This window comes from Odocoileus virginianus, chromosome 13 (genome assembly GCF_023699985.2).
Source record: "Odocoileus virginianus isolate 20LAN1187 ecotype Illinois chromosome 13, Ovbor_1.2, whole genome shotgun sequence".
Lineage (NCBI taxonomy): Eukaryota > Metazoa > Chordata > Mammalia > Artiodactyla > Cervidae > Odocoileus > Odocoileus virginianus.
The window spans coordinates 52,290,941-52,307,912 of NC_069686.1; the positions used below are offsets into that span (position 1 = coordinate 52,290,941).

At 41.2% G+C, this 16,972-nt stretch overlaps 1 protein-coding gene across 8 annotated transcripts in view; it reads right to left on the reverse strand.

The window, feature by feature from the left end:
- Positions 1 to 16,972, reverse strand: part of ACMSD (aminocarboxymuconate semialdehyde decarboxylase) — a 61,097-nt gene that overhangs the window by 23,391 nt on the left and 20,734 nt on the right. For all 8 annotated transcript variants that reach the window (XR_011491006.1, XR_011491007.1, XM_070476280.1 and 5 more), the window contains 4 exons: positions 15,719 to 15,955; positions 10,582 to 10,675; positions 7,967 to 8,062; positions 6,692 to 6,864 (listed from right to left, as the gene is read on the reverse strand). Coding sequence is in view for 6 of the 8 variants with exons in the window: in XM_070476280.1 (XP_070332381.1) it covers positions 6,692 to 6,864; positions 7,967 to 8,062; positions 10,582 to 10,675; positions 15,719 to 15,955 (600 nt within the window). In the remaining 2 variants the exon portion in view is untranslated. The remainder of the gene's footprint in view (positions 1 to 6,691; positions 6,865 to 7,966; positions 8,063 to 10,581; positions 10,676 to 15,718; positions 15,956 to 16,972) is intronic.

Genomic DNA, 16,972 nt, shown 5'->3' on the forward strand with positions numbered 1-16,972 from the left:
GTTGGACCATAAGGAAAGCAGAGTGCCAAAGAATTGATTTTTCAAGCTGTGGTGCTGGAGAAGACTCTTGAGAGTCCTTTGGACAGCAAGGAGATTAAACCAATCAATCCTAAATACTCATTGGAAAGACTGATGCTGAAGCTGAAGCTTCAACACTTCGGCCACCTGGTGCAAAGAGCTGACTCATTGGAAAAAACCCTGATGCTGGGAAAGATTGAAGGCAGAAGGAGAAGAGGGTGACAGAAGATGAGATGGTTGGATGGCATCACCGATTCATTGGACATGAACTTGGGCTAACTCCAGGAGATAGTGAGGGACAGGAAGGCCTGGCATGCTGCAGTCCATGGGGTTTCAGAGTCGGATGTGGCTTGGCGACTGAACAACAGGGGAAGGATAAAGAAATATTGAGATAATCAAGGCTTCAAAAATTTTATCTCCCATACTCACTTTCTTAGAAAGTTATTAGAAGATGTTCTCTACCAAGATGAAGGACTAAAGCAAGAAATTGGAAAATTGTGGGTCTCAGGAAGCTGGGAACCCAATGAGAGAGAGAGAGAACATGAGGCATACAAAGGGGAGATCTCAAGATGACAGCTGTGCAGCAGGTCTGAATAGCAACCCAGTCCATATTTGAGCAAGTCAGAGACTCCTGAGATATTTTTCAAGAAGAAAGAATTAATAGACTACTGTAGCTCATGTGTTTAAATGTTCTGAGAAGAGAGTTAGAAAATTGGTGGAGAGTTTGGGGTTAAGTTAGTGTAAAAAGTAGTGTGCAAAAAAAATTAAAAGGTGAAAGAATGAAAGAAAGATATTGTTGGGCTGCAGTCATCTCGCTGAACCTCATAAGAAAGCCTGAATCTAAATTGCCCAGCCATGGAATTCCTGGATTCCTGACTCAGAGGAAATGAATGAGATAATAAATTTTCATTGTGGTTTTAAACCTGACCTGGTTGGTTGTGTGTACCAACTAGCCCACCAGGCTCCTCTGTCCATGGAATTTTCCAGGCAAGAATACTGGAGTGGGTTGCCACTTCCTTCTCCAGGGCATCTTCCCTACCCAGGGATCAAGCCAACATTTCCTGCATCTCTTGCATTGGCAGGTGGATTCTTTACCACTGCGCCAACAGGGAAGCCCCAAACCTAATCTAAGTTTTAGGTTAATGTAGTATGTAGCAGTAAATAACTAATACAGATTTTGGTACCTGGAAGTAGGCCGTTGCCATAATGAAAACTTAAAAACGTGGGAGGGGCTTTGGAACTGATTGGTCGGAGGAAGTTGTAAGGATCTTGAGATAGTGAAAAGACTGAAGACTCTTGTTAAGACTTATTAGAAGCGTGATAACTTGTGAGAAAGTTAACAGCAAGGACTTTGGGAGAATGAGGAAAATGTTATTGGAAACTAGAGGAAAGGATATCCTTTCTATGTTGTGGCAAAAAAAAAAAAAAAAAAAAAAGAAAGCAATATTGTTACCAACAGTAATATGCAAATTAGAAATTATATTTACTCAACTGGCTGACATTGCAAAGACATTTCCAGACAGTGTTGGAAGTGTTGCATGCCTGCTTCTTGCTTCCTATAGTAAAATGCAAACCGGAGTTCCTTAAAGGAAGGAGTGGTAGCTCAGTCAGTAAAGAATCTGCCTGCAGTGCAGGAGATCCCTGGTTGGGAAGATCCCCTGGAGAAGGAAATGGCAACCCACTCCAGTATTCTTGCCTGGAAAATCCTATGGACAGTAGTCTGGCGGGCTACAGTCCATGGGGTCGCAAGAGTCAGACATGACTTAGCAACTAAACCAACACCATTATAAATAAAGGAATTGTTGAGTTTGAAATTTCTCAGCCCCTTTGATGACAAATGATGCTAAAATTAGAGATGGCTTTCCAGCAAAGGTAAGAGCATGGCACAATCAGAAAGATATAGTCTAAAAATGAAGCCAAGATATAACTATAATATGTTTGTTATGACTTCAAGAGATAAGACAGTGCCTCAAAGAAAAACCGTCAGACAATAAGGGCTTCTAGGTAGCTTAAGAGTGTTGTTCCTCAACAGCCTTTGCAGAAAATGTAGAGAAAGGTTTTTCTCAGAAATTTGTGGGTAAGGCTTTTGCGCAATGGTATGAAGCTTCATGTTGGAAAAGGAAATGGCAACCTACTCCAGTATTCCTGCTGGGATATTCGCATGGACAGGGGAGCCTGGTGGGCTATAGTCCATGGGGTTGCAAAGAATCAGACATGACTGAGTGACTAACACACACACACCTGAAGCCTAATAAGGTTCATAAAAGACCTGCAAAGAGAATTCTATTTGCAGAAACACCACCAACTTGGATTTAAAGAAACAGCTAGAACTAAATGAAGCCTTCGGGCCTCAAAAGTTGTGGAGAGCATGAAGCAGTCTTCATGCTCTTCATGAAGTAGAAACTCTTTCTACTTCATGAAGTAGAAACTATTCAGCCACAAAAATGGGCTACGTTTCATGGAAAAGGAGGGATGACTCATAGAATCATTCTGTGCTCTGAGTTCTAATCAAGGAATTGTCAGCATGTGCCTGATAGATTTCAGATTTGCTGGTCACTAGTAACTCTTCTAAATCTCCCGATTTTCCCCTTTTGGAATGGAGGGTCTGAAGCAACTACCCTTTGCCTGTCTCACCATTTTATAGTTTGAGTATGTGCTGGCAAAGGAGTTACCTCTGTAGTCTCAGATTGAGAGAAACTCCACATGAGGAGCACCATCCACAAGTTACTTTAAATGCTGAGATCCTAGATTTTAAGCTTATGCTATAAATGGATGAGACTTTGAGGTAGTTGTGGGAGGACTAAAGATATTTTCAATTTGGGAGGAATTACTTAGTTCATAAATAATTTGTCACCAGAGTGTATAGTGTGGTAGCTTTAAAATATGTCTTCAGATTCTTTGATACTCCTCCCTTCAAAAGGTGGAGCCGAATTCCACTCCCCTTGAATGTGGGCCAGATTCAGTGACTTGCTTCTGAGAGTAGGTCATAAAAGGGCAGCTTCTGCCTGGTACACACTCCATCTCTCTCTCTCTCTCTCTTTTCCTGTCCCACACCCATTTCTCTCTTAGATCACTCATTCTTTATGAAAACCAGGTGCCATGTTGTAAGGATACTTAAGGAGAGTTAGAGGGACCCAGAGGGAGAGTTAGAGGGACCCAGATGAGGAGGAAGTGAGGCCTCTTGCCAAAGTCCAGCACCCATGTGCCAGTAATGTATAAAAGTCACCTGGAAAATAAACCCTTCATCCCCAGTTGAGCCTTCAGGTGACTGCAGCTCTGACTGACAACTTGCCTGCAACCTTGTGAGAAATTCTGAGACTGCTCAGCTGTTACTAAATGCCAGACACAGAGACCATATGAGATAATAAGTGTTTATTGTTGTTTTGATCCACTGAGTTGGGGCAATTTCTTTTGCAGCAAACAGCTTAGCACTGGATCTAGCCAAAATTATGATGCAATCATAAGGGGAGGATAACAGACCTCTCAAAATCTATGAACCCAAATAAATAAAGTGAATTTTCTATGATCATGTGAAAGTGAAAGTGAAAGTCGCTCAGTCGTGTCTGACTCTTTGCTACCGCATAGATTATACAGACCATGGAGTTCTCCAGGCCAGAATACCGGAGTGGTTAACTGTTCCCTTCTCCAGGGGATCTTCCCAACCCAGGGATTGAACCCAGGTCTTCCACATTGCAGGCAGATTCTTCACCAGCTGAGCCACAAGGGAAGCCCTGATCATGTTAAAACTGGGAAGCAATAAGTTTTTTCATATTTTTCACAGTGATAGACTAGTAAAATATAACTAGTATTCTTTGCATCTGTCTTTAAAAATAAGTAGAGTAAAAGCAAAGAATTTTAGAGATGGGAGGAAGCTAAGAGATTATGTAATTTAAGTCTTCTGTTTGGAGGGAACTTTAGAAGTAGTAGGGGTGCAATAAATGGTTTTGGTGTATATATGACATATGTCTATTTATCCTTAAGGTATTATTTAGAATTCTGATTTATCAAAATAATACCTATACATAGTTAACTGAAAGTGAAAATGTTAGTTGCTCAGTTGTGTCTGATTCTTTGCGACCCACTGGACTGTAGCCCGCCAGGCTCCTCTGTCCATTGGATTTTCCAGGCAAGAATACTGGAGTGGGTTGCCATTTCTTTCTCCAGGGGATCTTCCCAACCCAGAAATCGAACCTGGGTCTCCTGCATTGCAGGCAGATTCTTTATTGTCTGAACAACCAGAGAAGGTTTTCTTAACTATGTTTAATACATAGTTAAACAATCAAATATTACTAATGTCTTATAAAATACAGTCCTGGGTCCACTTTCTCAGTTCTTGTTGCTTAAAGCAGCCTCTTTTACCTTTTAACATGAATCTTCTGATAATCACCCTCACAGATCCAGATAATAAGATTATAATATTGTTTCTTGATTTATTAGCTTTCGAGAGTATTTACTGACTTCCCATTATGATCATGGAGAATTTCTTACCCCAACTTCTCTCCTCCATTTTCCTAGTAAAATTACAATTTTCAATTAAGTTAATGCTTAATATTTACACTAGAAATATAAATATTGTTCACTGTTGAGTCAAATAGTATACAGTGATTATCTGTCTTTGCATGGATGTTTATTTTCTTGGAGTTATTTCCTTTGTTTCATTTGCTGTATTTTCTATATACGTACAGCTTGTTTGTTCCTAATGCATAACTATATCTGTTGAATGCCTGGTGATCATTGTTTCAAATTCAAACACATCAAATAACCCATCCATTCCATTTCATCTGTCCTGGACCTCCCTCCACAGCTCGACAGCTCTAACCTCTCTCCTCTAGCTCTAATTTGGACAGTTTCTTTCTAGACTGGCTGTCATGCTAGGACTTTCCTTAGCTGTTCTGGTTTGGGGATTGTTTTTGAAAGATTTTGCTAATGTGACTATAACTAAAATGAAGAAACATTAATATTTTAAATAGAATCCTAAATTATTAATATATACTGCCTCTGTATCCTAGATTCACCAGCATGTGAAGTCACATAAAATGAGGTCACATTTGCTTTTGATGCCCACATTACTATGGCTCAGTCTTCACAGTTTGAATGCACCTTTGCAGTTTTGCAAAGCTCCCTCTGAGTTTTTCTAAGAGTCCATAAAAGGGATGTACTTACTAACTAGTCTATCCACTGGTTACCACAAGGCATTTTCCATGTTCTTCCTCTTCTGCTGTGACCTCCTGGCCAATGTATATTGCCCTGAATTCTGTTTAAAGATGCTAATGATATTCCTCGTAAGATGGTTGTTGTATTAATATTTGCCGAGGATGTTTTTTCCTGAAGTTGCCATTGTCAGGAATACCAGGGATACTACGCTTGATGGGAGGTAGTGAGAATGACCCTTTTCCCAGTTCCACATCACTTTCCTAGTCCCTGTCCTCTGTTATCTGAAGTTCAGAGCTCACAGTATCTTTCAGTTTCTCCTTTTTGTAGTTTTCTACTTATACTCCTGCCCATAGCCCCTTTGTCCAAGCCAGTAATAATCAGAAGTCACAACTAGCTAAGTTTCCATTTCAGCAGGGGCAACACAAAAGCCAGAAGGCCCAGACACAGAGCTCAGTCACGTAATTTATTCCCAAACCAGAATGTTCAGCATTTTTATTCTAGTGAGCTGCCCAAGCCAGAGAAACAGTCAGCTTTAAAGTGAGATGTAGTCTCCATTCTGGAGGTAGAACACTACTTGCAGCTTTCAAATAGTCGACCTCTTTCTCTGCTAAACAAGATTGTAAATGCCTTGGAATCTACTCTCAATCCAAGTACCACATTGCCAGTCTTCAAATACGTGAAAGCCATTACAGGAGAGCTGCTAGCAGACCACAACAGAGGAAGGACTTTCTCTTGTGAGATGTAAAGCACTACCGTGCTGATCTTTTTGGCCAAACGAGAGAATTGTTTTCAAAACAAAGGCCAGAGAAACATTTCAAATAGTGCCTAAGACCCTTCATCATCTTCCCTTGCCTCCCTGACCAGTGCCATCCCCTCCCTTTAATGTTCCAGTTCCCTTCATTTAGTGGATGAGGACAGTTAGAGTCCTGTGCGTGAATGCTAAGTCGCTTCAGTCATGTCTGACTCTCTGTGACCCCATGGACTGTAGCCTGCCAGATCCCTCTCTCCATGGGATTCTCCAGGCAAGAATATTGGAGTGGGTTGCCATGCCCACCTTCTGGGGAGACTGAACCCACATCTCTTATGTTTCCTGAATTAGCATGAGGATTCTTTACCACCGCACCGCCAGACAGAGTCACACTTTACCTAATTCGTAAGAAGTGGAGCCAGGATTTTAATTAAGGTGGATTTGACTTCAAAACTGGTGGCTTTTTCCTGCTTACCTCATCATTATGTGTCACTTCCTTAGGATCGCTACACAGGTGACCGTAGGAAGAGGAACTTATCTGGGGAGCTACCAGCCATGTGGGTTATCTGGGATTTCCCTGGCACACATCCATGATGGTTTCCTGGTGACATATGGTCTCTGTTGAAGGAGATTCTGGATAGGATACCCCATGTGAGCAAACCTAATTCCATAGTTCAGTGTACCTCTTTTTTCTTCTAATGCCTCTTCCCCATACCCCTTTTATGGAGAGAGACCAGGCAACTGGTTATTTGAATAGTGATTCTGGCTTACCTTTCCTATGACATCTGTTAACAGCTTGAGGGCCAGAGGATCATGAACCAAGGAGTCTGTATAAAAGGAACCAAGGTATTTCTTTGGGTTGGTTGGATTGTCTTGTGCACACAGATCAGGACGCATGCTGAATCCATGGGAGATTCTTCCAACTGTGAAGGGGAAGGAGCCACCTGCAAGTAAAACACATTCCTGAGGGGCTAGTGTTACTTGAAAAGGATTCTTTTCAATCCTCATGCTGTGTGCAAGAAGTTCCTATAACCCAGCTAGTTAACTGCATTTACAGAGGACCTACTGGGTTCCAAATGCTGAGAGATGACCCAGAATAAAGGAGCCAGAATATAGGATGAAGTTAACTCATCTAGAAATTCATATTTAAGGAATGCATATCCTAGGGAGAGAAGCCAAGTGTGTAAAGATATGTGGTCAAGATTTTCAAAATGAAGTGTCTTATGATATAAAAATACAGAGGCAACCTATCAGTTGGGAAATATTTAAATAATGATGGCATATCCATAAAAAATATTGCTATACATACAACCATCAAAAATGATGATGGTCTGTACTCACTGACATTGAAAGACGTCTCTCTGTGCTGATGAGAAGGAAAAGCAGATTAGAGAACAGTATGTGCAGTTGGATATCATGTGAATGTAACCAAGAGTTCCAAACTCATTTACTTATAGGGACCAAACAGGAAATGTAGAGGAATGAAACAGGCCTGTTTCTAAACAATAGTGAATGGTAGAGGCTATTGCAAACTGCTTATGGTCTAACAAGAGACATTTAAATAAAAACCAAAGCAAAATCAAGTAAACTGTGCCAGCCAAACTAAACTTGTCTGCAAAAGTGGAATTTGGTCCTTGAAACATCATATATTTTATAACTAGAACAGTAACTGGAAGGACCAAATTGTATCCCTCCAAAATTGTGTCCCTGATCCCCAATGCGACTGTATCTGTAGATAAGGCCTTTACAGAGATAATTAAGGTTAAATGAGGTCATAAGTTTGGACTGGTCCTCATAAGAAGAGGAAGACACACCTAAACTCTCTCTCTCTCTTCCTGTGAACACACACAGAAAAGGACAGGTAAGGACATAGTAAGGCAGCCTTCTGTAATACAGGAAAAGAGTCTCACCAAAAACCAATCCTGCTGGCACCTTGATCCTGGATCCCGAACTCTGAGAAAACACATTTCTGTGGTTTAAGCTGCCCAGACTGTGGTCATATTTTGTTCTGGCAGCCCAAGCAGACCAATACAGATAGGGTCTTACCTCCATGTGCAAAGCATACTTTCAGTTTAGGAAACTTCTCAAACACTCCACCCATGATCATGGAACAGATGGCTGCAGTGGTCTCAGCTGGCATTCCTGGAAGAGGAAACAGTCATGAAGTATAGGGGTTGTCACCACAAACAAGTTCAGTGATGCTAATGGCAGGGGAATAGCACCTTACTATAATTGTCAGTGCTGAGAAACAGTTTCCCTGTGCCCCAGCATGCTTGGTTTTATGCAGGCCATGACTTTGGCAAGTGGAAACCATGGGACAGTCCCTATTTGCCACTTGCAAGTGAAGTCATTTAATGGCTAGAACAGTCAAGGAGCGAGAGGACCTGGCTTTTGTCCTGACTCTTCCAGCTTTCATTTTGGATTCAATGGGTCAAGTAGAATACAGTGAATCTAGGCTGAACCCTTCTTCTTTCAATTATTTTGCTTCTTGGCCTTTGAAACTGATATAATGCCCTTGAGTCTGGGCTGCTTCACCTGTGAAATGGCGACAGTGGTGCCCATCTTGCAAGGCTATGCAAGCTCTTGCAAAGATGATATTGCGAAAGTTCTTGGCCAGAACTTCACATTATAGGTGCTCAACAAATATGAGTTGCCTCCCTGTGTTTCAGTTTTCCTCGTCTGTAAAATGGGGATCATAATGGTTAGTTCTTGCCGGTTAGTGAGTACTCAGTATCAACTAATATTAATATTCCTGCCAAATCTTTGCTGCCCCCTTAGAGCTGAGGTTGAAAGTAACTGGATTAAAATGAATGATTTCAAGTGATTTGTGCTTCTAGAAGAGGCAGCTGATCCACACCTGATGCTTTCACTTCCATGGAGTCAATCTGGGTAATATTTCCAGATGACTGTTTTTTAGTCTGTGATTAAGAACTCCCTGGGGTGGAGAAGTAAATGGCAACCCATTCCAGTGTTCTTGCTTAGAAAATCCCATGGACGGAGGAGCCTGGTAGGCTACAGTCTATGGGATCATTAGTAAAGAGCATGTTTCATGTTAAAAAAAAAAAGAACTCTCTTGGGGCTCTGTGACTGAGCTCTGGGCCTTCTGGGGAAGCTGATTCTCTGGCTGCCGAATGGGGCTTTACTGGTTGCTCATCCCACCTTAGGCCTGTCACCATTCCATGGACAGAGAGGCTTCTGGCTCCCTCAATCCTTAGCCTCTTGAGAATTCTGGAAGCAGGGTGTATTCATCTCTCTCTGGGAATGGTTTGTGGGCAGAGTTTCCAGTAGCATCATACGTGGACAGTAACCCCACATACATTGTCCATATAGGAGCCAAAGTGGAATATTTATAATGTGAATTGGATCATGACCTTCCCCTGCTGGGAATTCTCCAATCCTTTAAAGACTGCCTTTGCATCCCGAATAAAATACTGAAAGTAGTCGGCTTGTTTGTGATCTGTGAACTTGTTTGTCACCTCTGGCTTCAGAAGGGCAGAGGTTTTTGTCCATGCCTGTTATATCCTTAATGCCAGGTACAGGGCCTGGCATGCTGGAAAAGATCAATATATATTTATGTTGCAAAATAAGTTATGAGATGATCCTCTGTATAAATGCTCTCCTTTGTTTTTCCTGTGGGAAGCTGCAATACAAGTATGTTTGTGGGACTTATCAAAGTGTGTTGTGTGAATTGGGAAGAAATTTTCTTTGAAGCTGCAGAGTGCTGGGGCTTCTTAGGTTATTTCTTCTAACTGCTGCTCAAGAATTTGGTGGGGGGTGGGGAGGAAGCTGCCTTACTAAATTCATTGGTCTCCAAAAGCAATAACAGGGGCATAAAATGTCAGGGCAGAAAGAGAATCCAGACCAGCTCTTATTCTGAGACTGGTAGGCCTAGTAGAGATCTCGCCTCTTTTTCCTAGTAGAGGTCTCTCCTCTTATCCTTAGGTGGAACCATGGGTGAACAGTGCAGGTGGGGGAGAGCAGGTAACAGGGAACTTGAAAACCTTGTCCTTCGATAGGGGAAGTTGACCTTCTACTCACAGTTCCAGGGTTCTCATTTGTAAAGGCTGATGCTATCACTGGCTTCTAAAAAATCTATTAGATAGGCATGGCTGCTTTTTTTTTCAGAGACTTTTTGGGTATCTGTGTAGTGAGGCAGCTTTGGAGTCAGACAGATTTGCTTTCTCACTTTTTGACTATGTGACTGGCACAGCTTACCTAACCACTTCGAGACTCAGTTTCTTCATATTTAAAATAGATATTTTAGGAATTCCCTGGCTGTTCAGTGGTTAGGATCCTGAGTTTCAACCACAGGAAGCATGAGTTTGATACCTGGTTGGGGAACTAAGATCCCTCAAGCTATGTGGCATGGCCAAAAAAAGAGGCTATTATAATGTCAACCTCATAAAGTTTTGTGTGAATACGATTAAAATTAAATGAAGTAACCTAACTAAATCAGTCTGCTATGCACTTGGAACATTATAAATCAACTGTACTTCAATTTAAAAAAATTAAATGAGATAATACACACAGGAGTAAGAACTCAATAACTCACAATCCTGTCAGTTATTCATATTTTCTCTCTTTGACATAATAGTATCCATAGATAATTGGAAAACACCAAGGACTTGACTCTCTTTTCCAGATCACAAGCTGACACGAACCTATGAGCCAAGGGAACCAGTATTTGGCCATCCGTCCATCCATCTGCATGTCCCAGGGGTGCACAAATAGGGAACAGTTCAGCCTTTCAGCCTCCTTCAAAGAAGCAATCAGAGAGTGAGGGGGTTATTGGGATGAGCCAGCAAATATAGGGCACTATTTTAGGGTATTGCTTTTCTCTGGTTCTATATTGATATGAATAAGTAAACTATTTTTGAAGTTTTTTCTGATCTATATAACAGAATCATTGAAAAACTAACTAAAAAGAACACTTAGAATTAACAAGGGTGTTGGTTAGAATTAAAAAGAGCATTGGCAAAACACTCAAGGATTGATCCCACACCTCAAATGCCAAGGAAATTTCACCCGCTGGTTCCTGTTTGGTCCACTTTTTCAGAAGGATTGCTCAGATTGTATCATTGGAGTCATAGTTGGAGTGTTCCCTCCTCTGCCCCTGCTGGAAACTCAATGATGCGGAAAGTGAGGAAGTGATGGGCTGGGAGCCAGGGGCCCATGACTGTCCTGAAGCAAGTTGGCCTGACCTATATCATCTGGCCTCTCCAAGTCTGACATTAGCTGGGAATTTGTGGGATCTACAGGCACCCACAAAGCCTCAGGATCACAGCTGAGCTGCTGTGAGTGAGACGACTTGAAAAAGGGAAGCGCTCTCAGTGCTGCAGCAAAGCAGGTACTGAAAAGAATGTCATGAGCAAAACTGCTCCAGGACCTTTTGGGAACTGGAGATACCATCTGGAGGGCATGGCCTTTACTTAACACAATGTTTAATTAGAAAAAGTCCTCTCAACAGGTTTTTAATATCAGTGGCTTGCCACGGGTCAAAACAAATTTCCTTAGAGCGTTTCTTTTCCAGATGTATTAAGGTGCTGGGATGATTCATCCTACATCTACATATAAACATTTGGGCCAACCAGGCTGATGCAATGTGACTTGTGTGCATAAGCATTTTTAAAATGGAGAAATAGTCCTGGGACAACAGGTGATTCTGAAAGTGGCAGGCAAAGTGTAGGTTGAAGAAAGGACTTCTAATTCAACAGGGTCTGGGGAGTGGAAGAGATATAAGTCTTTTGAAGGGAGAGGAGCTAGTTGGTTTCTACTAGTGGATGCAGGCTGGAGAGTATCAACTTTTTGGGATGGTTTGTGCTTGATAAAGGCACGTGCTTACAGTATCTTGGTGGGATTTCACTCTTCATGAGGATAAAATTTCATTCTGTGTAACTGTGATGGTTCATTTCTATTCCATTAAAATTAACAAATATTTTTGATCACTTTTGGCATATGACACATTGTAAATAATATAAAAATAAGTCACTTACACCGTCAAAATCGTGATAAGTCTAAATTTATTCAGCACTTACTATGTGCCAAAAGGATCACAATAAACTGTGGAAAATTCTGAAAGAGGTGGGAATACCAGGCCACCTGATCCTGTTGAGAAATCTGTATGCAGGTCAGGAAGCAACAGTTAGAACTGGACATGGAACAACAGACTGGTTCCAAATAGGAAAAGGAGTATGTCAAGCCTGTATATTGTCACCCTGCTTATTTAACTTGTATGCAGTGTACATCATGAGAAACACTGGGCTGGAGGAAGCACAAGCTGGAATCAAGGTTGCTGGGAGAAATATCAATAACCTCAGATATGCAGATGACACCACCCTTATGGCAGAAAGTGAAGAACTAAAGAGCCTCTGGATGAAACTGAAAGAGGAGAGTGAAAAAGTTGACTTAAAGCTCAACATTCAGAAAACTAAGATCATGGCATCCGGTCCCATCACTTCATGGCAAATAGATGGGGAAACAGTGGGAACAGTGGCTGACTTTATTTTTGGGGGCTCCAAAATCACTGTAGATGGTGATTGCAGCCATGAAATTAAAAGACGCTTACTCCTTGGAAGGAAAGTTATGACCAACCTAGACAGCATATTAAAAAGCAGAGACATTTCTTTGTCTACAAAGGTCCATCTAGTGAAGGCTATGGTTTCTCCAGTGGTCATGTATGCATGTGAGAGTTGGATTATAAAGAAAGCTGAGCACCGAAAAATTGATGCTTTTGAACTGTGGTGTTGGAGGAGACTCTTGAGAGTCCCTTGGGCTGCAAGGAGATCCAACCAGTCCATCCTAAAGGAGATCAGTCCTGGTTGTTCATTGGAAGGACTGATGTTGAAACTGAAACTCCAATACTTTGTCCACCTGATGCGAAGAGCTGACTCATTGGAAAAGACCCTTATGCCGGGCAAGATTGAGGGCAGGAGGAAAAGGGGATGACAGAGGATGAGATGGTTGGATGGCATCACCGACTCGATGAACATGGATTTGGGTGGACTCTGGGAGTTGGTGATGGACAGGGAGGCCTGGCGTGCTGTGGTTCATGGAGCCGCAAAGAGTTGGACACGAATGAGGGACTGAACTGACTGACTGACCGTGTGCCAAAGCTGTTATATATATATGTGTGTGTATATTTTATATATAATATATATTATATATAGGCTTCCAGGTGGCGTTAATGGTAAAGAACCCACCAAGGCAGGAGTCATAAGAGATGCGGCTTTGATCTCTGGGTTGGGAATATCCCCTGGAGAAGGGAATGGCTGCCCACTCCAGTATTCTTGCCTGGAGAATCCCATGGACAGAGGAGCCTGGTGGGCTATAGTCGATAGGGTCGCATAGAGTCGAACATGACTGACTTGACTTAGCACACATGCATATATGTATGTATTTTGTATATAGCAATTTTGCAGTTGTTAACTAGTTTAATCCTTTAGGAGATGAACACTTTTTATTATTCCCATTTTACATACAGGGAAACTAAGGCAGATAGAGGCTAAGTAAGTAACTGAGGTCTTCTGGCTAATAAATGGTAGGCAGTTTGCCACTACCACTCTGCCTCATAAAACAAAGTCATCTTTATACCTAAAAACTGATGTGAACCTGTGGTTGGGTTCACATGAGAACAAAGGTCTAGGAGATTAGGGGGACAATCAGGTGCTCTGGAGCTCTGGCTGACCTCTCAATGACAGAAACTCCTGTCATTTGTTTGGCTCACAGAAACTCCTCTCATTCGTTTCAGCAAGTTAGTGGTAAGGCTGGCAAGTCTTGCTAACCAAACAAATGTGCTGTCAACCCCAGGACATCACAAGTCAAATGGGGCCAGGATGCTTTCTTGAATCCCTACAGAGACTGGCAGACCCCAAAACAGCCTAGTTAGAATGATTAATTGAACTGATCACATAAATGACAATATCTATTTGGACCCCAACTGGCTGCTGTTGCTTTCTGAGCACCTTAGTAATTCATAAAGCCAAGTCCAATGAATAATATAATGACTTATAGCTGAAGGCTTGCTCACACTGTGCTGAAACAATTTTATACGCAAGTAAATAAATCCTCTTTTCAGAGCTCATTAAAGTTTCTAGAAAACAGTCACTGGATCAGTTCAGCCACTGCAGCCAATAATCTTCTGGGAGTTCAATATTTAGAGGAGCATTAAATCTTTCAGGTTATTGGGAGGAGATTTAACAGGCAGTCCCCCAACTGGTGGGCAGTGTCCATAGACACAGACATGGAAAACATCCTGCATGCAGTCAGAGCTCAATAAATAATAAATGAAATAAATGATCAGTGATTGTAGTACCTGATGGGTCCACCAACATCTACTTAATTCATTACTGAAGATTTTGCTTTTACAATGAAAATAACCAAAAATGATACTATTATAATCCCAGGAGGGAAGTAAGAAATTTTTTAAAAATGCAATTGAATAAAGAATTAAGCATCTTGAATTCTGAAATTAAGGAAAGCAGATTTAGGTACAGAAAGAACCTCCCGAAGTAGAGAGAACTGTGGGATTGTGGATTCTTCTGCTGGATATTTCAGAAATGGCTGGCACTGCATTTTTGAAGATATATTTTATTATGCAGTGTTTCAAATATAGAAAGTTATAAACAATAGTACAATGAACAGCTATATGCTTACCATCTCGTATCATCAAATGTTAACATTGTGATGGTATATTTTTGTTGCATATTTTTATTATACTACATTTAAAAAATATATGGTTTAAAAAGTATCTTAATTGAGCGTCGGTTAAATAAAACAAGACATATTGCAATACTATGCAGTTATTTTAAGTCACGCATTGAGAGAATTTTCACTTAGGTTAGAAATTCTCAATTAGAATATAAAATCACATGGGTAGTAGAATGTGTAATTCCAATTCCATTAAAATATAAAATATGCAGATGTATGCATATAAAAAGATAAATGTACTATTAACCATGGTTAATCATTTTTGGGTGGCAGAATTATGGGTTATTTTTGTTTTCCTATTTATTTAAAATATAGTTGATTCATAATATTGTGTTAGTTTCAGATGTACAGCATAGTGATTTGGTTTTTTTCTTTTTTTGCAGATTATATTCCATTATGTGTTATTACAAGGTATTGGGTTTAATTCCCTGTGCTATACAGTAAATCCTTGTTGCTTTTTTTTATTTTATGTAGTTATTTTTCTCCTTATGCTTTTCTATATTTTCCACAATTGGATTACTTCATAATTTTGAAAAATGGTAAGAATTTTTTTCCAAAGCAAAAGTAAATACTTTGGGGCTTGTCATTAACCTGATCCTTTTGCACAGTGGCTGTGATGTGGGTAATAATTTGGCTTCCAAATGAAACTTCTTTATTTAAAGTTAAAAAAAATTTTATTTTATATTGGAGCACAGTTGATTAACTATGTTGTGTTTCAAGTGTATAGCAAAGTGACTTGTTTACACATATACATGTATCTATTCTTTTTCAAATTCTTTCCCCATTTAGGTTATTACAGAATATTGAGCAGAGGTCCTTGTACTTTATAGTAGGTCCTTGTTGGTTATCTATTTTATTCCAAATTAAACTTTAAAAGGAGAGCAAGAGGGCTCAAAAGAAGAGAGATTTCACTGAGTTAACTTAGGGCTGACCTGGGAAGCATTTTCACTTGTCCCTTTTCTAGTAGGATGGCCCATCCTGTGGGGAAGCTCTTTCCACATTCCCCCTGTATCCAGCATGTCATCAGGCATTTCTCCAACCCAGGGACACCCAGCACAGTACCCGCTCCACGTTGTGGCACCTCATACTCACCGCGTACACTGGGAAGAGTTCCGGTGCATTCAGGTCCCACTCGTTGATGTGGGAGCCGATCTGAACCCCGGGAAAGCCCAACTTCTTCACACAGCGCTCCATCTCCTTAACCGCCAGCTCAGGGGCCTGCATGGGCAACGTCCCCAGACCCACAAACCTCCTGGGGTGGCTCGCAATGGTGGCAGCGAGGTCGTTGTTCAGAAGCTGGCACAGGTCTAAAGTATCCTGAGGTTTGGCCTGGTGGAGACAGGCAAAGGAAAGCACGTGGTTCAAAACCTACTATGGATATTTACTCTGCTCAGCACCTCCTCTAGGCTCAGTCATTTGTCCCGCCCAGTGGCTTTACACCTCATAAACCTGAAGCAGTTTGAGATAGGCACTTGGCCACAGAAGACCCAGAAGCCAGTCATTACCAAGGTAAAGAAAACTGCTAGCACATTGCTGATTAATTAGAAAACTGATGTAATCAGGGCCTGGACATAGAATGTCTACACTGGACATAGAATGAGGGCAGACCATCCACCAACACAGATAGGAGCCTGCAGGGCTCCCCTCTACCCACACCACGAACTGAGCCAGATATCAGGGCACCTCTTGTCACATCTCCTTGGGGATGTCAGGCTGCTCACGAAACTCTCCTGTCCCTGTCTTTCTCCTTGTCCTTCCTGTTGGCTGTGACACTCAGTTACCTTATTAGCAAGATGATGATGCAGACAAAGTTTGCTTTCTGTTCTCCTAACTCTCCTTCCTTCCTTTCTGTCTTTTCAACATCATCCCACCCCACTGCTAAGAATTTGGTACTCTCCAGCAATGCCAGTTGTCCAGTTAGAATAGCACACAATCAGGTAAATTCAGGTATCTTGAGGTCTTAGGGTATTTTTATTTTAAGTGGTGAATTTCATCATAGGAACAGATAAGTATTGAATCACTAATACTGAAATTATGAACATAGGTGGAGGAGGTGAGAATAGGTGGTATTTCCAATGCTCCTTCAATCGCCACGTGATTGAATATTTATTTAGCTGAGCAGGTACTTAGTGTACCTCCAACTACTTACAAAAGTGTTCTTTTGCAGGCTTGCCATCATGCCTGAAAATTTTAGCACTCAAGATTTAATCACTTGGGGAAAGACATCCAACTCAAGGAATCCTGTTTTGAATTGTGTGTATTTCCATGGGAGAGGCAACATATTAGGCCATCATCATCACTCCTATCACCTCAAAATCTTTATCACTTTAGAATAAACTGGCTTAT